Here is a 23,530-nt window from a genome sequence, read left to right as displayed (position 1 = left end):
TAATGTTTAAAAGAAAATCAGTGTTTATGTTACAAATATTAAAACCAATGCAACAATAGCAACTTCCTCTTGGGTATCAGATACTAAAATGTTGCGATTGTCACCAACTTGTCATTATGCGCAGCGCAGGGGATACCAACTGAATCTAGGAATGGCTGGAATTACTGGTTGCTTCAGGGAGGAGTGCAATCCTCCATAGGTTTTAAGTAATAACTGGAAATTTCTTCCGTACCCATGGAAAAATCATAGCCATGATACTATGTAAATTTAGTTCCCATTTATAGACAATGTGCTTATAACACTGGGCAAACAGTCTTCTAATGGTCAGTTTATCCACTAGCTTACATTCAAACTTGAAATATTCACTAAAGACTTTGGTTAAATTAAATAGCATCACTAATACACTACCGGATCTGAAATTAACATATGCTTTGACTCAGCTTTAAAAGGAAAACTGCAGAAATCAACCTACTTGTACACAATTTAGTATACTTCAGACGGTATTGTACAGCCTTCAAGTAAATTCAGCAAGAAGAAACATAACAAGAGGAAAAATAAGCACTTAAAAAGCTACCAGTAAGAGGATGAAACGGCTAAGAAAAGTGGAAGTATTGCTCTAAGCACAGCACCAGTTACACTTCTAAGTGAATCAGCTATTCTTTTCAGAGTCCCTGTAGTTAAGTGATACATCTACAAAACTGCAATTGCCCACAATGGATTTTTGGTTTGCTTTTATGGAGGGGTGGGGAAATATCAAGCAATGAACAAAGAAGTCATCACAGTCTGTTAGAAGAATTGTGCTTTACCCACTAAGAAACAAGGCAATTCAGATTTCTTCATATACTTTCAATTCTGCCACCTTCATATTGACCCTCCAACGCAATTCTTTTAATAAACAGTAACAATTTCTCCATAAAATGTTTAAAGTAGAGAAAAACAGGTTAAGTCCAGCTTTTAAAAGAAAAAAAAATCAATAAATAGCTATTTTACATGAATAAAGTCATAGTGGTACAAATTTATGAATGTCACATCAAGCATGCACAAAATGTTACTATACACAGAAGTAGTCAGAAAATATTGAAATAGATATCTAAAAAGATATTCAGAATGTACATATTTACATAATCTTGCAAATTATTGCCTCATTTTAACAAGGAATTAAAAGTAAACATTACCAGCTAGCTAGCCAACAGGCTTAGATCAGCAATTAAAAATCTATTAAAACTAGCCAGAATTCATTGTTCTCTCATACCATTTTCAGAATTTTGGTCAAAAGTCTTTATTAAATAACTAAAGTGTCCATTCAACTTGCTGACAATCAAAACTTTAGACGAGAAACTAGACTGTCTCGGTCTTCATTAAGACCCCAGCAATGCATAGATAAACTGAACATAGTACTGCATCAGCTAATGAGAATGGGTGTGTTCATTTAAGTGCAACTGGTATAAGCATTCAGAAATTTGTGTGTAATGATTTTTATACAGACCAGCCACTGTAAACCCATAAATGTGAATGTATCAACAAAGAGAAAGAATATGGCCAGTATCTTACAAAATTACATTAAGATGTGTTGATTCAAGGACAAAAATAAGAGTAATAAAAAAGGTACAGAGTTCAGCACAAATCACAGCAACAAGAAAAGAAGCTGACAATTTGGCTAAAAGTGTCAGAACATGACATAGGGCCAAGGCTACCCATTACTGACTGGCTGTGTACTTGTTAAAATGACAGATTTTAGCTGTATGATTTGGAAAAGATCGCCAACAATTTTTGCCCACTGTGCTAAATTTTGTTGCTACCATGGTGAAATGTGCTAGTGTGTGGAATTCTTCAAAGCCATCTTATAGTGCTGCGAGGAGCACACGGCACTATACATGGCATCTCAAACTCAGGATGTCAATGCAGTTCACAGTATGTCGAATAAATACTCTCCCTTTGAAGTATTAACTAAGGCATCTGCTTTCTATTTATGCAGTGCAACCATGAAATCATTATACAACACTGCAAGGTTTACCCTTCTCTTTTTCTAAAAAATCAATATATTTAAAGAAAAGTATGTATAATGCCAAGTGCAAAACTAGACAAGTTTTACTGCATTTCAATTCTACTGTAAGAAAGTTCAACTTTTTTTTATAAATATGAGTCATTCAGGACATATAACTAATACCTTTCAATTAATATTGTAACTGATAGCCAATGCTCTAGTAGCCTATCCCAAATCTTTGTCTGTGAAGGTTATCACAAACACAAGAATATCCGTAGCCAAGGTTTCCTTTCTGGAACATAAAATGCACTTGACCATTTACCTATGCAGGAAGAATATATACATACACATATATGTGTATACATATCTCCATGCTTCAAAATGCAACTATAATTTCAAGGTACTGCTGCATTATCACCATCTGTGAGTCTAGGGTCCCTCATACATTTAACAATTTGAACTGCAGTGCTCTGAACTTAAGGCGAGTCCTTAGATAGAAATCATCAGTGGTCAATCCTAAACTGTGCAGACCGTACCATTATCTTTCAGTGGCCTTAGGAAAAGTTATATAATGTTTGATGGTTCTGTCCCCATATTAAACTCCTCAGAAGTATAGGCAACCCTGTCCTTACCTTCCCCAACAATATACCATCATGTGAGCAAACAGATTGAAGTACACAAAAAACTTTGGACAGCAAAACCATTTTCTGTGTAAGGTAGCCATGGCCTGTAATTTGGTAAGAGCATCCAAACGTGTCTTCAGACTTTGCTCCTACATTCCCTTGTGCCATCATCAACCTGTGGTTGTGTAAACTGAAGTACTCTGGCTTAGTATCGGATGAGAGAAGGTTCCATTTAAAAATATCCTTGTGTGTTTGTGCAGTTTAAATTAAGGAAACCTTTCCCTGCTTTTAAAAAAAATGCTACATTGAGCAGGAATCAGGACTGGTACCTGTAAACAATCAATATTCCACTGCATCCATTAAGCAGAAGTAACTTAGACTAAAAAGCCACTCCAGTCAGTTCTGAACTTCTGTGCTGGTTTTAAGACAGCAGTCTCTGTCTACAGGTTTAAAAACAAAGAGGAAGCAGAGCTTAAAGCTGCATCACAGAGTTCTCTTAGTCCCCAAACTCTGCTAAACATTGTATGAAGTTTCCACATTTATGAACTGGAAAAAAGTGAAATTACTCTTGATAAATCAAGATATAGTTCTGTACATAAAGACATCACTGATGTCATATAGTTCAAACTTCCAGTGAAAGACTAAGCAAACCTGATCAAACTCATCAAGTTTACTATAAACTGCCAACAAGGTCCACTGTATCTTCAGTTTTCAGGTACATTTATTCTGAATGGAGGGCAGTGTGCTGGTGTAACGCATGGGCACTGATAAAGCCATTTGTCTCATTTGCAGATAAACTGCTGAAGTCAGCCACTGAGACTGCCATTTTGGCACTGGTAATGTGATGCGTATGATTTTCAAAATCAACACCCAAATTGTTTACAGATACATCATTCATGAAGGATTCTGGGACTGCAATTCCCATTTTTAGTCTCTTGGCAGGTCTTTCAGATTCCTCGTTGCACATGTTCATTGGGTTTAACTCTGAGTGATAAAATCCAGTCTCAAATAAATTAAAACAATCACTTTCGCCATTACTAGGCAAATTAAGCAAATCTTCCGTTACAACAGGCACATGATTAACTGCTGTTCGAGGAAGGCTCTCCAGTGGTGGGAAGCCATCATCTAAGCAGTTCACATCTGCAGAGTGGCAGACTGTGGCTACACTGTTGGTCAGTGCTGGAAGAAAAAGAAAAGATTTTTACTCAAGATGCTGCCATTACCCTGATACACAGAAAAAGCAAGCTGGACTAATAACTTATTTCCTATATACTTTAACTCACCTGTCAAATCATTGGCAGTGATAGAATTCAGGATGCTTAGCTGTTGGTCAGGAATAGGCTCTGGTCTGTTGTTTGAGGTTATGGCTGAAGAATGTACAGCTCCACCAAGAGCTTCTGCTTCATCTACCAATCTATCCATATAGTCCCTGTAAGAACATGGTCATTTGAAAATTTACTTGTCTCTGATTGGAAGACAGGTATTCAAAGTAACGTAATACTGTATTATAATGCAGATAATGGAAAATCTAGAAGAGAAAAAAAGAAGGAGAGAGAGAGAGAGAGAGCTGGGAGGGTGAGAGAAGAACTTCCAACTTACGTTACTCCTGGATGGTGGTTGTACCTCTTTTTTCCAAATCTTGTTTGCTGAGCAAAGTAGTCATATCGTTCTGATTTTTTCCACATGTAATAAAATGCTACACATTCAGCAACTGTTCTGCTCCTCACCTTTAAAAAGGGGGAAAAACATATCAAACCTTTGAGAAAAGAAGCAGAGGAGAGGGCTTATTACCTGAAATGCAGTATTTACATACAATTCAATGTTGTTTGCCATTTAGCATATCCAAAGAAAGTCATTGTTTTCTTAATCAGAGAGTGTTAAAGCCATGGGAAGTTCCATGCCTATATAATATGGATATATTTTCTATTCTATTGACATTCTACCCATTTTTTTTTTTAAAAAAAATCTGTATTACTTGGAATGAAGAATTTTTATAAAATTGTTTTGACTGTATGCAAGTTTGCAATTAAGCCATTCTACAGACTGTGCCAAGCTGCTTGAAGGCTAGATGAAAAAGGACAGAGCTATGCAAAGAACCATAATCATGCTTTCATATATTTACATAAGATGGTATTAGGAGAACCAAATGCATGGATTTCCCCCCTTCTAGACAAAGACAAACTAGCTGTTTACTATTGGAATTGTGACAAACAAAGCAGAGAGCACTATTTCTACAGGTGCCCTGTGTATACAAAGGTCACCACTATACTAGGCATCTTTCTCAGTTAGACTAGAATTACACAATACTGACAAATCTATGTAGATTTTAGATACCCACTGTAGCTTTTTACCATCATCATTGGTTGTATGCCTCCTCCAAGGAAGACTGATGATCTACCACTTGACAAAGAGTGTGCTGACTCCCTGACAAATTGGTGTAACCCATTGTATTGCTGATGCTCATTAAGTGACAGGAAACAATGTACAAAGAGTTATTAAATTCAAGAAGCTGGCCCCTGATATTCTAGAAAACATTAGTTGCTGAGTGGCTTCAAGCCATTTTTGACTTATGTTCTGAGGAGTTTTGCCATTGCCTTCCTCTGAAGCTGGAAGAGCCCGACTTGCTCAAAGTTATGGCCAAGCTGGGACTCAAATCCTTGTCGTTAGTCATAATCCAATGCTCAAACCACTATGCCATGTTGTCTGTCAGAAAAGAAAGGTGTGGCTGTTGGCAAGCATCCTGAGAAAAACCCAAAAATGATAGATGCCAAATTCATTTGTACTGAGAAAAGACTTTCTAGGTAGACTCATTACTACAAGACCAAAGAGAATATTCCCACCAACTGAAAGTATAAGTCATTCACAGCTTCTCCTCTGGTTGCATAAGTGCTTTATTCAACAAGGGAATCTATTCATATCTCATAGGCCTGCTTCAGAAAGGTATATTATAGAAGCTTATTATTATTTTTAAATGGTAGGAAAACTTATTTTTACTATAGGAATAAAGTACAGAAGGAATCATGCAGATCTCCACATGTTATTGGATTGAAACTCCTACCTTTCCTCATCACTGGATATGCTGGATAAGGCTGCTGGGATAGCGCTACAGTCCAAGAAGATCCAGAAAGCCACATTATTCCCATCCCTGGGCTAGAGGAATGGGTTAAGGTATCTTTCATCCTCCCAAGTTCTGCCTTCATTTTTAGGACTCTTTTAGGTAAATCCATATCAATAATTCAATTATGCTTTTATTATCTTTTTGCATCTTCTGTACAACTTTATGTTCTCTCACACACCTTCTACTTGAGGACAATCTTGAATACTCTTCACTGTTCAGGCTCATATCTATTCCAATTATCTATTTCTCCCCAACCACCCCCCAAAAAAGTTAAAGTTAAATAAAATATGCAGTAAATTGAATTAAAATAAGTGGAAAATGTTAGACTAAAAGTTTCTACTTAGATATTGGGCTGGTTACAGAATTTGCTTCCTGCAGATGATAAGCTCTCTGCTGTCTACAGCAGACCTCAAATCTGGCAAAGGAATCACACTGGTAGAATGGGGGGCAGGGGGAGGTAATTTATATTGATTCCACCTTTCCAGTACTGGAAGTCATTTACATTTTGGAAAGCAGCCTTTTCCCACACACGCCTCTGGCTTAATACAGCTGGGCGGGAGAGGGGAAAAATCTGGTAAAATTGTACTTCTTCGCCCCCTAGAGGTTATGAAAGGCTTCTTCAAGTAAAACAAATTGTTGGGAGGTGCAGTTCTCTTAGATCCATGGAAGGTGTAGCCCCCATACTCCTGAAAGTTATACATCCTTGATCTGTAACAAGTATGTACTGTAGTAAAAACTAATGAATTTAATGTGACATAAACCATCTCACTGTGTTAGGTACATTTTATGTGGTTGCTGGAATCAGTATCTATCAATTATGTAATTTCATAACAGAAGTAGAAGTTATTCATTACGTGACATACAAGGACTGCAAATAGGGAAGGACTGCATTGAACTGGTCATTTTCCTGTTTTAGCCTCAAATGATATTTTTGTGGATAACTAGTTTTTAAAAAGGAAACAAAAGTATAAACTTCCAAGTCAATGATATTCCACAGAAGACTATTTCAGGCATAAACAGGCTGATTCGTTTACTTCATGAGCAGGTTTACAATGTTGCAAAACTAACATGCAAATAGCCAGTCAGCAACAAAGTAATGTTTAAACTGCTATATTTGCTTTATCTGATTTAACAGGCTTCTTCTCAGATTTTAAAATGACTAAATACCATTTATTTACCTTTATTTATTTACCTTATTTTTTTGTATGAGATGAAAATCTTTCCCATAAATCAGAAGTGCATGTTCAAAGTTTCTACATTCTTCTTCTGTCCAAGCTGTCATCTCTTGAGATGGGAGAAGAAGAAAGAGAACAATTCAGCCATCTTATTCTAGACTTAACTTCATATAAAATGCTCAACAATTAATGCTTATGTCCACCCAACTATTCATCTCTACTGCATTTATTCAGGGAACAACTTTATTGCTATCATTATTATAATTATTATTAGTCAGAACTTAAGGCACTGTACAACAATCCTAAACGGTATTACTTCAGAAGAATGTTTCTTAATTTTGACTTAAAATTGCAGAAATTTCCACTATATAAAATAAATCTAGTAGATATCTGATTTTCTACTTACGGAAATTTGTTTTAAAATTGAAGTGGCTGTTTTTATTATTCAAAAGAACTGAAAGTAATTTAACTTAAGGTTTGCACAAAAAAGTTTCTATCATTCAATAAATAGTATAGTTGTATTACCTACCTACTTTGTGTAAAATCCCACAATCCTGCCACAGTTACATCAGGTGGTGTTCTATCTCTAAAAACTACATCAAAGCTTAGCAACTAATATTGAACTAATATTGCAGAATAAAGCTGAAATTTTCCATAACAAAATCTCTAAGAGACTTTCCTAATTATATTTAGTTGGTACTCTATCTTTTTTTATGTCAATTGAGCAATCTCTCCCAATCTATAAGGAATGAAGAACTACAGTGACTAAGGTCCAAAATGCACTGCAGAAATAATCCAGTTTGAGACCACTTTAACAGCCCTGGCTCAATGCTAGGGAATTCTGGGAATTGTAGTTTTGTGAGACATATAGCCTTTTCTGTCAGAGAGCTCTGAGGCTACAACAAACTTCAGTTCCCAGGATTTTCTAGTACTGAGCCAGGGCAGTTAAAGTGGTCTGAAACTGGATTATTTGCACAGTATGTTTTGGACCTTACTTAACATCTCACGTCATTTCTGCACCTCCTTACGATATTCTTAACTGCAACCCTATAGGTGTCTATTCAGAAAGAAATATTACTGGTGTAGTGGGTTTACTCCCACACACACTGGAAGAGAACTACAGCCTTAATCTTACTAGGAATTTCTTACCATGAGACGCTTTTCCATTTGAGCAATATCTCTCAATTGCTTCTTTTATGTTGTGGTTACATTTGAAAAGCTCATAGAGTGCCTAAAAGAGAGAGAAATGTTTCTTTGTAAATGAACTAAACAGAAAGAAATGTTATGATTTTATACCAATTAAATATTTTTATTATACTTTGATTACTCCATTCATGAAAAAGGAAACATAAAATGGGGTTTATTCACATCAAAACAATACCAGAATATAACGTGTGCAGAATCTAAACTTCATCTTCCAGATTTAGGATTCCTTCTATCAAAAAAATAGGATTTTTATCCAAAGAAAAATTCCACCCATTCTTGCTGCTAGAACCAGGGTAGGGAATAAGTTACTTTTGCCAATTCCTTCCTTTCCCTACACCCCACACGTTTCTGGAAAAATAGCCAGCCCCCCCCCCCCAAGAGATTTTTTGGAAGTCACATGACTAGCCTGAATCAGACTTCTCATAGGAAGAACTCATGATGCACCTCCAACAATGCAGAAAGGAGGAAATTTCCCCCAATCCTTCTCCTGCAACCACTGGAATCTTTCAAAAATCACCTCTGGAAAGTCAGAAGACTCTTGGGAACAGCATGGAAGGCAGCACAAGGGAAAGGGGAATCAGCAATATTATACCCAGATACTGTTTGCTCTGGTGGGAAATTGCTTTGAACTTTCCAAGAACAAGAGGGTAAGACTGGGTTTAGTATTTATTCTGTTCAAAAAAGCCTTTTGAAAATATTGTTATCGTATAAGATAAAGCATGATGTACATTTAAATGAAGTTGAGATAGCTTTACCACTGCTTACCATATACATATAATGGAACTGCCAATGAATACCCGGTTCTGCAGTCTATATTTTAGAGGAAGGAACTGGCACAACCACCTCTAAGTATTCCTTCTCTAAGCAAACCCTATGAAATTCATGGGGTTGCCATAAGTCACCAGGCATTGTGATCATTTCAAAATTAAATCAAATGAAGACTTTTCTTGTACGTAAGCATTAAAAAGTCACTATACAGAGGTAAGCTCACCAACATACCTGCTCATTATCTCGTGTATGTATTCCCTCAGGAATTCTACCAATAACTTTTTCATTTCCAGTTCTTAATGAGGTCTCAAATAGGTACTCTCTAACTTTATTCTCTGAAATCACACCTGGTTGCCAAAGTAGCTGATCATCATTTTCATATGCTGTTAAGAAAAATAATTGAAGCAAAAGTTATGGATCAGACTTCCCAATGACAACAAAACGAGGCAAAGAAATATGAAATTACAGGGTCTACTTAATAAGGTGGCCATAAAAATAAAGTAATAACAAACTTTCCCATACCAAGTAAAGTAAAGTTAATCAAGATCAAGCAACCTGAAAGCCATGAGCTTTCCTTTCACCAAAGCCTAAGTAATGGGATAGCCCTGTTCCAAATAAAGAAATAAAATAATTTCATACAAATTTTCTTAAAACTGCAATAGACCTACAGTTTAGGATTAAAAAGGGTCAGAGCACTATAACAAAAATAATAGAATCATAGAGTTGGAATGGAAGAGAGTAGCTTTCTGAAATCATTTTCATTTTTCAGTCCAGAAGTCAGTGAGCATTTTAAGGCTGCCTCATCAAGAAACTTGAAGCAAAAGCTTCCCAAGTCATCCTCATTACATCTACCAACACGTTTTTCAATAAATTGGATAAATGGAATATAGTAAGAACTACTTATCTGAGAGTTCGCTTTCCATGCTTTCAGTGGTCCAAAAATATTTATAGTTATTTATTTGCACTTTTTCTACTGCGTAAAAACTGCTTGGGTCCCCACATAATAGGTGAACACATAAGAACTGTGCTGCCATAAAAGGGGTCAGCTGAGGCTGCATCCAGGTCCAACAGAAAGCCAGAAATATCAGTAAACAAAATAGTGGTGGCCAGGAATACTGAGGAGTTCCCACCCGTACCTGCCTGCCTCCACCAACACAAACTAGCTCCTAAATGCTCTCCAAATCCTTCCTTTTTCCTTCACTATTGCCCAGCCTCAGAGGCTTCAGTAGTAGGCTTCCATTTGTGAGACAGTCTCAATGGGGTGGGCAACTGGTGGGCAGAGGCAAAACAGGGCAGTGAATACAGAACTTCCTTTCATCTCACTAATCCTAGCGTTTAGCTTCTGTGAGGAGAGGATCTCAGCCATCATCATCCCCTATTGCAACACTGGCCTTTATCTCCCATCTGTAGGTAACTAACTCATCTGTCTTTTTGGGGGCTATATATATGGTAGTATATATAGATTCAGTGCTATCCGCAGTTTTAAGCATCCTGTGAGGACATGGGATTTTTACCGTATGAGCCTAAACAAGCCTATCTAATTACACAGGCTGTAACAATTATGTTTGCCATACCACCTACAGACAATTATTTCATTAAAAAGAAAATGACAAGATTTCCACTTGAATTCTGAGATTGCAAAGCTGGGTTCAATTCCTATAGCTTTCCATACCCACCCCAATGTTATGGGAGGGCGGGATAGAAACATGCCATCTGACTCCCTCTAGGGGCTGGGAAGGGAGAAGGCTCCTACATCAGCTGATGATGACTAGAAAGGGTCTCTGAGCCCCACCCCCATGCAGCAGCTGAAGCCAGAATGCTCTCCCTTCTGCTGTAACCATGAACATGTATAGCTATACCCATGTATAAGAGGACTGCTTTGTTAATCGATGGAGGTGCTTGCCTTCACTCAGGCTAGTGTCACACTACAGAATTAATGCAGTCTGACATGCTTTAATGGTCATGGCTCCATCCTATGGAATCCTGGGATTTGCAGTTTGTTGTTCTCTTTTACTTCATAAAACTTCTTATCCCAGAGTTCCATAACATTGAGCCATAGCAGTTAAAGTGGTCAAACTGCATCAATTCTACAATGCAGATGCAGCCTCAGCTGGCTAGGAGTAGGACCTTGTCAACTACAGGTTGTTGTATTTTTTGGCTTGGCTAGGAGACCCTATGCTAATAGATACATTCCCTTGCAATCAACATGTTTTATTTTAACCATGTTAATTTCCAAAAGACAACTCAGCACTAGATAATTAACTAGGCTAAACATGTTTGAACAGTAACATAAACATGAAAAATTGATTATATGTAAAGAAAAAAAAATCCAATTATTTTTCTACCTTAAAGTAAGGGCACGGTCAAATAAAAGGCCAAATTCCTGCTTGTGTCTTTGGAAGTTATCAATATGACTCAAAGATTCATATATCCAGGTGAAGTATTACATTTTTGATACATTTAAGACATTAAGGCAAAAAAAGGCAATTGCCTTTTTAAAAAACCTTACATTTAGTTCAGTTCTACTGACTTACAGATAAACAACACTGAGTTTAAATCATGAATCCATCTGTCTCTCAATAGCTTTTGATATCACTAGATAGTATTAAGTGATCTGTACAATTTAACAGTAGTGGAGACACTGATGTAAGCTTGTGTAATTCTTTCTTTTGGGACTACAGTCATCCTCTTATGTGGGGGATCCGTTCCAGACCCCTTCGTGTAAGGGAAAAAACACAGATGTTCAAGCCCCATTCAAATGAATGGGGCTTGTGCCTGCAGCAACGTGGCAATAGTGCACGGGGCGCATGCCACAGGAGTATGTGTCATTGTTTTTTTCTGGCACGCTCCTCCCTTCCTTCTAGGTATGCTGGAAGCTGCGTAAAACATGGCCGCGCATAATGCGGCCGCACTGTATAAATTTTTTTCCATAAAATGTTGTAGTTCAACATTCTGCAGAATTTTTATTACTGAGTAAGACACAATGCTTTGCACTTTAGCTGTGGATGCCTTGAGATCAGAAGGTTGGACTAGGTAGTCTTTAGGGTTCCAGTTCTATGATACCTGCTGCCATTAAAATAAAAATAGTTCAGAACATCCTCACTGTCTACTCATTGTCTCACAACCACAATTCAAAATGATGTCAGTATTAGGTAGTTTTAAAAATACAGGGTACAGGTGGAAAACCCTGCTTCAAGTCTCATTATATTGTTGCATGAAATAAGAGAGGTTATAAAGCCTTCATTACTGTGGCTTCAATTTTTCTGGCACCACAAAATTTGATGTGATTGATAAGGCTGGGAGTAACAACATTTTTGCCTACAGGATACTATGATGCATGAATGCCAAAAGCCCCAACTTTTCCTTGCCTGTGATGACAGAGGAGCACACAAAACTTTACTGTGTTGGCTATAGTGGAACAAGATGGCAGCACTTTGTTGTATCCCCTCTCCATTCTGAAGCTCTTGGAATTGCCCAAAAACTCTCCAGGGGGTTTCCTCAGCCCTTGAGAGCAGATTTTTGGGGCTGCATAGAGGTCTGGTTGGCACGGAGACTGGTTCAAATCCTGAAAAACTAAACTTTTAGGCCAGTATCTGCTTCAGGTGATTGAAATGACTGTGCCTGCAGGAGCAAAACAATCCCTCTTTGCCCTTGCAGACCCCTCTCTTTCCCTAAAAACCTGGTCAGCAGGTCCATGAAACCCTCTGTGGCATTTTTTTTTTGGTCACTGTAAAGGGGTCTGGAGAAAAAGGAAGACAGTCCTGATGCTATTGTCTGTTTGATTTAATCCATCATCCAAAAAATAATACTCACCCTTTTCATCATCACAGTTTTTACCCAAATAAGGTGGAATTTCTGCTTGATACTGCGAACCAATCATTATTTCCTGAAGATATTTAAAACAGCATTTTAGGTTTACATTTATATATACATAAATACTAGAGCAGTATTGTTTATCTCTGGCTTGGAAATGAGGAAAGTTGTTTGGCTGCATGCTTCTGATCCTCCGGCTATGACAATGAGGACTTAGGGAAGCTCAATCAACATCCAGAGAGCCATATATTACCCAGTTCTGTCCCAGGGGATCCTCCAAGTGACTGAACTCCTGACAATTCAAATGCTGTCCATAATGGTTTAAGTCCTGCCAAACACTAATATGTATTTCCAAGACATTTTTCAATATTTTAACTTCACATTATTATAAATCTAAGATTTATTATTGTAATTATTTAAAGCCCGAGTGGGCAACCATAAAAAGATAGGGGAACTGCATTAGCCTCCTGCAGACCATGGCAGGCTGCACACCCCCATCAAATCCATTCCTATATAGCCTCCAAACACCATCTAGGAGACATGTAGGCATTTTCACCATGTTTGGGGGGTTCCCAAGGCCATTTTAGGCCCAGGGAAAACCTTTGTTAACAACAGAAAGTGAGCAAAAGTCCATTCCTGTTCACCTCCTGTTTCCCCTGGGCCTAAATTGACCCACTACCCCCAAACATGGTGGAAATGCGACCTGCACTGCATAAAGGGCATTTGTGGCAAAACAGTGTTAAAAAAATATTTTGGGGAAAAAAAATGATGGTGGGGGAAGGTCTGCAAAAGTGGTGAAAATGTCCTCCACATAATCTAGAGATAATTTTGGTGAGTTATAAAGCAAATGTTTGCCTGTAGCCCACACTTTGTCCACCCTTGATATAAAGGAACGTGCATCCATTAGAGTGGATTGTTCCATTCTTAGGTAACTTACTTTCCGTAAATCTTCAGATGAATTACCGGTGTCCACCTCAACATCTTCACCATCTGATTCTTTATCACCTTCACATATAGTGTTTGCTTTTTATAATAGAAAAATAAAAATAATTCAGAATTACTTTAAAATGTTAAGATCATATACTCTAACGTAACAACTTAACTACCGGGTAGGGGGGAAACAATGAAATCAATCTTTTTAGCCCTTTGCTACTTTAAGCTACACAAGAGTAACAATCAGTGGTTAACCGTGATATCCTATCCATGACTGCTGCCACACTGCCAAGATAAAGCAGTTTGACATCACTAGCTTCCATGGCTCAATGCTATGGAATTCTGGGTTTTGTAATTTGTTGTGGCACCAGACCTCTCTGACAGAGAAAGCTGAATAACTCACAAAACTACAAATCCCAGAATTCCATGGCATCGAGTCATGGCACTTAAAGTGGTTCCAAACCGCTATATTTCTACAGTATGGCAGCAGTAGTAGTAATTCCCACTGAGTTCAGTACAAATTAAAAACAGGTAAATTCAATCTGAGTCCACAACCAAGATTAACAAATCTTAGGGTGTTACAATTTTCTGAACAACAGCTATGGACATGTACTAGATTCTGCAGAACTGTGAACCTCAAATTACATTTCCCATTTGTGCCCTGACACAAGACTCCTCTATTTCTTGATACTAATTTGAATATTTCTGTTGATATATGTGTAATTCTACTAAAACCTTTCACCTGTTTCACCTTTAACCTTGTTTCTCTCCTCTTACTTACATTGTTAACCTGAAGGAAGTGCATGTGCCTTTTACACTGCTTTACATATAGTAACTTCCTAACATGGGCATTCTAGAACTAATAACACTACACTTCAGTGTAAATTAATACAAACTACACTACTGTTTAGCAAAAACGTTTACTGTGTTAATATTTTCTATAGTCCCAGCCCTACTTCCAACCACTATTCCAATAAATTAAACTGCACTGTAAATGGTTTTCAAATGGGAATTGGAACAAATCCCTGCCTCAGATTCATCTCAAGAGAGACACAAAACAAGTGGAAAGAGGGAGAATGAGAAAGAGAAGCAAACACAGTGATGGTCTGAACTGATTATGAGCAAAGAAATTTCGGTAGTAAGTTTCCTCAACTACTTAGAATGTCACAATGAATTTCAGGTTAATATGATTTTATATATTTTGTTCAGAAATAGTAAGTTTCTAACTCACACCAGGGAAAAGTTCCATTATACTTTCTAACATGCAGGATTTTGCCCCTGACAATGAAACAGTATCACATGTGGATTTGTTTACCAAGTGCACCATAGAATACACATTTGGGTAAATTACACTATGCAACTAAAGTTTTGCAGACTGATGGCAGTCCACTGACTGAGCTTTGAATGCAGTCATTACTGGGAGTGCAGTTAGCACTAATACCATGTTAGAGCACCAAAAGTTCAATTTATTCTTTGTTTCCAGACACATATGTTTTACTAGTGTAAAAGTGAGTAGAGAAAGTCCAAAAGCATGTTCTAGGTCTAGGAGGTGCTGCCATATCTACATTTGAATGAGGCAAGATCAGCAAGTCTATTCAGAATGTGTTTTGGGGACAGAAAGCAATGCAAACCCAGCTAATCCAACACTCTGAATTAGAAATGTGACACATGAGTATTTATACAGTAATATTAACATTAATCTCCCTACATCTTAAAGGTCGAGGAAAAAAGTCTGTAGTTTCATGTGAAGTGACTGATGGCGTCAAATCATCAGCAGAAGACTGTGTTTCTTCATCATCCCCTGATAATAGGTCTTTGGCTATTTCCTCCTGTAACCAGAAGAGTTGAGGATTAGTATCATTCAGGTATGGAAAAAGTAACTGTATCTTGAAATTCATCTTTGGATTTGGATTTCCTGCATTGCAGGGGGTTGGACTGGATGGCCCTAGTGGTCTCTTCCAACTCTATGATTCTATGATTCTATCTTATATCAGTATTCTTTATGAGGAATCTTGAAGAAATAGGACAAGACTTTCCATTAAAATATCATTTACTACTTACGTCAGATCCAATTTGAGTCATACTTAAGAAAGTGCTGGAGAAAAGGGAAACATTACAGCATCCAGTAGTTTTAGGTTTCACTAATAACATAATACATCTGGACTGTGTATATATGAAGTCTCATATTCTACCACCAGAAAGATAAATACAGTACAGCAAAAAAATAATTGTGTTCCAGAGAAACAATACAAAGTAGCTATTGATACAGGAGGTATACCTGTCCATAATGCATGTTGTTTTACTGGAATCACATTTTACTGAGTTTTGATAGTTAAGAATTTTTTAGAGTCTATTTGTATTCATTTCTTAGAAGCTAAGGAAAAACCAATGGGAAATGCATAAGGATTATTTGGGCCATAAAAACCGATGCCAGCACTTAATGTATGGAAGGAATTTAATCTCTGTGCACTAAATGGGATAGGGCAGTGATGGCGAACCTATGGCACGTGTGCCAGAGGTGGCACTCAGAGCCCTCTCTGTGGGCACATGTGCCATTGTCCCAGCACAGAGTTTGCCAGAGTTTGTTACTAGAAAGCCATAGAGACATGTCACTTTGCAATAAATAAGTGGGTTTTGAGTTGCAGTTTGGGCACTTGGCCTCAAAAAGGTTCACCATCACTGGGATAGGATCATAACAAACAAAGAACCTAAGATACTCCTGCTTTAATCTTGTACACAAGAAGCTCTTTTCAACTTACTTTATCCAAAGTCATGTCTGGCAGCTCATCAGCAAGTTCACTTGGAGAACTGTCTGCACTGGAACTTGCTACGACAGGAACTGCAGACTCATAGCCATAAAATGCCAGTAAGTCTTCTAAAGGCATGCTTCCTTCCTGATTTTTAAGAAGGAAAAAGGAGATTACCATTTGTAGAAACCAACTGGTTTTTATACATGTACTGTACTGAGAAATAAAATGGAAAGGACTATTTAGACACAAAATATACAAAAATTTATCTTAATAGAACAGGACTTAAGTACACAGTTTAAATAAAGAGATTACATTTGCAATCAAATCCTATGCTATCACTATGTAGAGAAATCTTGCAGCACCTTTGAGACTAACTTAAATAAAAATGTTGGCATCATGAGCTTTTGTAGACTAAAGTCTACTTCTTCAGATGCATTTGGAAGTAGACTTAAGTGTACGAAAGCTCATGCTGCCAACATCTTTCTTTCAGTTAGTCTCAAAGGTGCTACAAGATCGCTCTACGTACTGATTCTACAGACTAACATGGCTATATCTTTGAATTCTACCCCATGCTATCACTTTAGCTTCAACAGATTAATTACCACCTAATGAGACGGTCATATGGTTTTGTAATATGTCCTTATGGTTCTACTGTAGTTGCTTAACAGCCACATATACAATATAGCTACAATATTTGGGGGCACATTCAAGATACAGGTTCAGTAATGCTGATAGCCACATGCCCAAGCAAAGAATGTTTTGACAGAGGCATCTATTCAGCAGAGATTCAAAAGAAACAATATATCTCATTTACACTTTCCCACTATAAACCACATTGCAGTTTAACAATCACATGTTGAAATAAGACGTAACTATATTCTTAAGAAGAATGAAGCTCTCAAACGTCTCAAATTAGAATCTTTTAAAAAAACTGAGTAGGGTTTTAAAGATTAAAAAAAGTCTAGCCAACAGAAAATATACTGTGTGTCCAACATGTCTAGGAAGAAAGTCCATTACCTTTTCTAAGTCTTCAATCTCAGAACTGAAATTCTTTCCTTCATCCATCATTTCCTCCTCTTCAAGAGTTCGCTCATCATCATAGTCATGTACCAACATTTCAGCTGTAGGGTCAAAGTCATGATCTTCAGAAGATAAAGAGCCAACTATAAAAAAAACAATGTGAATCTCTTTAGCAACACACAAAATGATAACCACTATAAAAAACAATGTTATATATTAATGTAAATTAAATGTCAATGTTCCAGACAAACAAGCATCAACATCCATTTTTATGATCCAAAAGTTGGAAGCATAATTGCATGTCCTGCAATTTGATAGGACTGCTCTGGAACAGAAGTCCTACTGCCATTATGGTATTAATTACAGCCTTCATTGCAAGTACTGTAAGCTATGTATATTTGCATGAATATGAAATATGCATGCCAGTATAACTTATCTTTATTTGATAATAGCTTTCCTGATTCCTAAATGTAGGTATCATGAATCAGTGAATGAGCACAAACCAACGCATGAACAATGGTGCATATGAAGGAAATCTAATAAAATTTGGATCACAGCTTGCAAAAAATAGCGTTGGTATGAAAGTACACGCTGAACAAATAGGCTGCATTAATTAACTGACTCCGAAGATAATTTAAAACAGCCACAGGCTGGAGGAAGAAGAAAAGCCATTGAAACAAAATTCAGTATAGGCTAGGCTCAAAGGGAACTTTTTATTTTCAGATGTCTGAGGATAGCATAGAGTTACTGTGCAGGTGTATTTATGTTGTTTAAATATTTATATTCTGCCCTATATCATGAAATCTCAGACAGGCATATAAGCAAAATCAAGAGATCTACAGTAAGCCATCTGGACGACGACTGTCCATTTATTATGTTCACGAATCTCCTTTTCTCCCTCCCTGTCTCTCGTTTTTTTTAACATGTAAAGCCATCTCAAACAGTACATTTCCTTCTAACTACGAAGTATCCATGTCAGGACAATTTAGACTGGAATAAGATATTTCATTTAAGTGCGGTTTACCGGAATTAGTTGAAATGGAGAAACACATTAACCAAGCTGTAATTCTCAAATAATGAAAATAAAGATACTACATTCAGTTTAATAACTACTGCATATGATGTTAGATTAAAATAACAATTACTTATATAATCAACAATAAGTAGAATTAAGTAGAATTATTCATGCCCATAACATTATATATAAGCCATGGATCTGAATAGATAACTTATTATAAAATAATCTAAATAGATAACATTATAAAACACTTGAGGCAAAATCCAGCTGTACTATGAAGTCCCAAGGATTCTAGGGGAAATTTTTAATTATGTATAAAAACTGATTTTGAAATCAGTTGTATCTAAAATGTTTTGTTTTGCATGGACTGTATGCATCCCTGCTCCCATTAAACTAAATGTGTGGTTTATAGGGATCCAAAATCTTATACATATGCATATTTGGCTTGATTATATAGAAAATTAGTTATATATATTTACATTTTAGGTATGTTTACTCACAGTTAGGCCTCATGTTTTTTAAATGGAGACTACTTCTGAAAGAACCTATAGAAATGTTGCTGGTCAGAGAAAACCTAAAGTGGTGGAGAGGGAGTAAAAGGGCAGATGATCCACCACTCCTGAAGCCCTGCTGGCTGATACACGTCACGGCAGGTGGATAGGATGGGCTTTTCCAAAGACATACCCAGTGGATCTTTCTTGTTTTGAATTTCCACTCCACTAAAAATAATGGAAGGGAAATTAATTATGCCAAATCCTTGGTGCCCTCTTAGGAAATAAACAGGACCCCCAATGTTGTGAGAGTATATCAGCTAGCAGCATAGTGGCAGCTAGCTGACATACTCCCACAAAATTTCCACTCTGAAGTCTACTAAGTCTACTTCTGAAGTCTACTTCTCAAGTCTACCAAGTGCCTGGAGGGGCCACAACAAATCTATGCCCATAGAGTTCTTCCACAGCTATAATGGGAACCATGCTCTACTACCCACAATCTTCCCCTTTGCCAATGGGTGTACACACCTATTCCATCTAACCCCCTTACAGCGAGATCTGTAGATTAGGACTGCACTGTCAGATCTGTAGAATAAGAGTGCATTTAAAATATCAAATGAGGAATGTTACTTGTTCTGAAAACTGTGCTTGCCAAGGGCTGCTTTAGTCTTTTATATGTCAAAGAAGTACATTCCATATGCAGGCTGTGGCTTTAAGCATTCATATTTAACAAACAGCACACAACCCTATACTTATCTATTGATAATTAAATCTCACCATACTCTAAGCCTTACCAGCCAAATAATTTAGTTGACACTTCTTAATGCAACTTTTATCAAGAACAACAAAACGTATAAGTTTCAGTAATTTTACAATTACTTGATTTGTATGGTTTTACTTTTGATTTCAATAGAAGATAAATTAAACCTAGGATTCATTGGCCAACTTTCAGGAGTGCTTCAGCTGTATATTTTTTTCATGGCAGGGAGTTGGACCAGATAGCCCTTGCAGTCCCTTTGAACGCTTATGATTCTGTACTTGTAACTTTTACAAAGTTACGCATCTTCCTTTTTAACAAAGGTCCAAAACACACTGCAGACATAACCCAGTTTGAGATGATGCTTTAACTTCCCTGGCTCAATGCTAGGGAAATTCAATGAATTGTAGTTCTATGGGAGATGTAGCCTTCTCTGTCAGAGTACTCTGGTGCCACAATAAACTACAATGCCCAGGATTCCCTAGCACTGAACCACGGCAGTTAAAGCCATCTCAAACTGGATTGTTTCTGCACTGTGGTTTGGACCAAAGGAAGCCAGAATTCCACTTCTGTTTCTTTTAGAGGTTAAGTAGATTCTATGAACATATTAACAATCAAAAGCAACAGAAACATAGGAATCAAAGGTCCAAAACACAGTGCAGAAATAATCCAATTTGAGACTGCTTTAACTGCCCTGGCTCAGTGATAGGGAATCCAGGGGACTGTAGTTTATTCTGGCACCAGAGCTCTCTGACAGAGAAGGCTAAATGTCTCACAATACTACAGTTCCCAGGATTCCCTAGCATTGAGCCAGGGCAGCCATAGAGTGGGCTCAAACTGGATAATTTCTGCAGTGTCTTTTGGATCAAAGTTTTATCTCAGATAAGGCAGCCTAGACTTTCCTCCAAGTAAACATGCACAGAATCAGACTTCATGGCTGCAATCCTATGTTCATCAGCATTTTCGTCCTAGCTGTCGGTAGTTGGTTGGCAATCTGCATAACAGTTGGTGAAATTTACTTCTAAGTAAATATGCATGTGACAGCAGCCTTATTCAGAAGCCCGAGAAATGTATCATCTAGATTCCATAGGAAAGAACCAAACAAGTCACTTTAAAATGAAAAAAACTGAGCATGAAATGGGAGGATGGGGAGAGGAGAAGATCATTTTAACACGTTAATAGTGAAAATAAAAACATAAAGCATCTTTGATAGATGCGCCTGTAACCTGGCCCTTAACCGTACCCAAAAGCTTCCCACTGCCGGAATCACAGAAGAAGGAACTGAACAGGACAAACCTGGGCTCGAACTCCCAAAGGAAGCCTGAAACAAGCAACAGGAGAGGGGGAGAAGGGAAAACAAAACACTTCAGTAACAGCTTAACAGGAGGCTAAGAGAAGACTTCAAAAAGGAAACTCTTCCCACCCTTCCAGGTTTCCCCCTCAAGTGCACACATCCTCCCATCTTTCTTTTCTCCTCCTAACTTCCCTTTGCATCTCTGTCTTTCCTTCCCCTTTCTATAAAAATTATCTCTCCGCATCCCTTCCCTGAGGAGCCAACACAGTTTGAGCATTGGACTATGACTCTGGAGACCAGGATTTGAATCCCAGGGTCACCATAAGAACCCACTGGGTAAGTTTGGGCAAGTCACTCACCCTCTCAGCCTCAGAGGATGGCAATGCCAAAAACCAAACATACCACCTTCTGAAGAAACTTGCCAAGAAAACCTCAGGAGAGGTTCACTGCCCGAGAGTTGCCATAAGTCGGCAACGTCTTGAAGGCACCCAACATCCTTTAAAAAACCCCACAAGTCAATCTCTTTCAGCCTCAGAGGATGGCCTTCGCAGCAGCAGAAGCAGCAACAACAAAATCCTTCTAAAGAAGATGCCATAAAACCCTGAGGATAGGTCCACTGCCTGAGGGTCACCCTAAGTCTGCAATGTCTTGATGACACACAGCATCCTTTCAAAAACCTCTCCAGTCACACTCTCTCAGCCTCAGAGGATGGCAATGCCAAAGAAAGGGGAGGAAAACCCCCCTGAAGAAACCTGTCATGAAACCCTGAGTATAGGTTCACTGCCTGAGGGTCACCATACGTTGGAATTGACTTGAAGACACAAAGCACCCTTTCGGAAACCCTCAAGTCACACTCTCTCAGCTTCAGAGGATAGTCATTGCAACCAAAAAACCCACCTTCTAAAGAAAATGCCATGAAACCTTGAGGGTAGGTCCACTGCCTTAGCTTGGCCTAAGTCTGCAACATCTTGAAGGCACACAGCATCCTTTTGAAAACCTTCCAGTCACACTCTCTCAGCCTCAGAGGGTGGCCATGGCAAAACAAAAACAAAAGCAAAACCCTAAAGAAAAAGGACACACACACCTCTGAAGAAACTTGCTATGAAAACCCTAGGAGAGGTTGTCTAACCTAGGAGAGGGTCACTTTAAGTCAGCAACGTCTTCAAGGCACACACCGTTTCAGAAGCCCTTGAGTCACACTCTCTCAGCTTCAGAGGATGGCCATGGCCAAAAAGAGAGAAAAGAATCAGAGCTGGAAGAGACCGCAGGGCCTCCAGTCCAACCACCCTCTGAAGAAACTTGCCATGAAAACCTGAGAACAGGTCCATGGCCAGAGGATCACCGTCTTGAAGACACACAGCATCCTTTCAAAAACCTCAGCAGTCACACTCTCTCAGCCTCAGAGGGCGGCCATGGCCAAAGAAAGACCCTCCGAAGACACTGCCACGAAAACCCCAGGAGAGGCCCACTGCTTGAGGGTCGGCCTAAGGAGGCAGCATCTTGAAGGCACACCGCATCCTTCTGGGAGGGGAACCACAAGTCACACTCTCTCAGCCTCAGAGGATGGCTCCAAAACAACAACAACAGCAGCAGCAACACACTTCCAAGGCCTCCCTCTGAAGAAGAGCTGAGGACAGGTCCCCTGCCTTAGGGTCCGAAGGGGCAGGAAGGGCGCCCTCCCCTTCCTCCCCCGGACCCGCTCCCTTCCTCTCATACCCTTCCCTGCCTCCCTGCCTCCGTCGGGGCCGCCCTCCGAGCCCTCTCCTGCCCCGAAGCGCAGGGCCCTGGCCCCTCTCTCCCTCTCCATCCCGGGAGGCGACCAGAGAGGGGCCACCGCCGGGACCCTCCCTGCCGCCTCTCCCTCCGGGGCTCCCAGCGGAGGGGCTCGGGACGGGCACCGGCCGGCGCTCAGGAGGCTCTAGCCCGCCGCGGCCTAGTCGCCCGAGCGGCCCTCCCCGGCCTCCCTTGCCTCGGGGAGGCCCCCGGCCAGGCCCCGGAGCCCCCTCGCCGGGTCTCCATCCCGCGGAGAGGGGCCCCGGTCCTCCCTAGGCGACGCCCAAAGCCCCTCCGGAGCCAGAGCCCAGCGGACCCCAGCGCCCCTGCCCGCTTTCCCCGCTCACCTCCGCCATATTGGGAGCGCTGGGGCCGAGCGAGCGATGCGCAAAGTGCCCGGATGGGGCCGCTAAGCCAATGGCGGCGGCGGAGGAGGAGGAGGAGGAGGAGGAGAAGTTGTGGCTGGGCTCTGCTTCTCCCTCAGGAAGGCCCCAGGAGGACCCCTGGCAGGAGCTGCTCCTGGGTGCCTCCAAGGCCCTTCTGCTCAGGGCAATCTCAGCAAGGCTCCTCAGAGCCAGGGTTTGGGTCTGTTTTGGCCATGGCCCTCCCTCCTCTGAGGCTGAGAGAGTGTGACTTGAGGGGTCTCAGAATGTTGTGCTGTGTGCCTTCAAGACAGTGCTGACCCTAAGACAGGGAACCTCTCCTGGGGTTTTCTTAGCAGGTTTTTTCAGAGGGTTGGTTTGTTTTGGCCATGGCCATCCTCTGAGGCAGAGAGAGTGTGACTTGTGGGTTTTTTGAAAGGATGTC

At 39.4% G+C, this 23,530-nt stretch overlaps 1 protein-coding gene across 8 annotated transcripts; it reads right to left on the bottom strand.

The window, feature by feature from the left end:
• Positions 1-23,133, bottom strand: MIER3 (MIER family member 3). 8 transcript variants are annotated; one of them, XM_042452837.1, is made up of 14 exons: positions 23,071-23,132; positions 20,900-20,977; positions 18,909-19,127; positions 17,388-17,533; positions 16,380-16,514; positions 15,329-15,449; positions 13,625-13,710; positions 12,688-12,760; positions 9,106-9,257; positions 8,050-8,131; positions 6,918-7,009; positions 4,207-4,334; positions 3,891-4,036; positions 1-3,786 (listed from the first exon to the last, which is right to left on the bottom strand). In XM_042452837.1, the coding sequence occupies exons 3-14, from the start codon at positions 18,919-18,921 to the stop codon at positions 3,329-3,331; spliced, it is 1,632 nt and encodes a 543-aa protein (XP_042308771.1). In that variant the 5' UTR covers positions 18,922-19,127; positions 20,900-20,977; positions 23,071-23,132; the 3' UTR covers positions 1-3,328. The 8 variants fall into 8 exon arrangements, with proteins under 8 accessions (XP_042308771.1, XP_042308764.1, XP_042308763.1 ...); XM_042452830.1 differs by having other exon boundaries at positions 20,953-20,977; positions 23,071-23,094; XM_042452829.1 differs by lacking the exon at positions 23,071-23,132 and adding an exon at positions 21,848-22,004.
• Between the last annotated feature and the right edge of the window lie 397 nt (positions 23,134-23,530).

The sequence above is a fragment of the Sceloporus undulatus genome, chromosome 2 (genome assembly GCF_019175285.1).
Source record: "Sceloporus undulatus isolate JIND9_A2432 ecotype Alabama chromosome 2, SceUnd_v1.1, whole genome shotgun sequence".
Lineage (NCBI taxonomy): Eukaryota > Metazoa > Chordata > Lepidosauria > Squamata > Phrynosomatidae > Sceloporus > Sceloporus undulatus.
This window is presented reverse-complemented; position numbering and strand designations above follow the sequence as displayed.

Coding starts and splice junctions, on each gene's coding strand:
- MIER3 (XM_042452829.1), bottom strand. Junction 15,450..16,379: donor CAGACATGACTTTGGATAAA/GTAAGTTGAAAA, acceptor TTCTGGTTACAG/GAGGAAATAGCCAAAGACCT. Junction 4,335..6,917: donor ATCTCATACAAAAAAATAAG/GTAAATAAATAA, acceptor CCCTTTTTAAAG/GTGAGGAGCAGAACAGTTGC.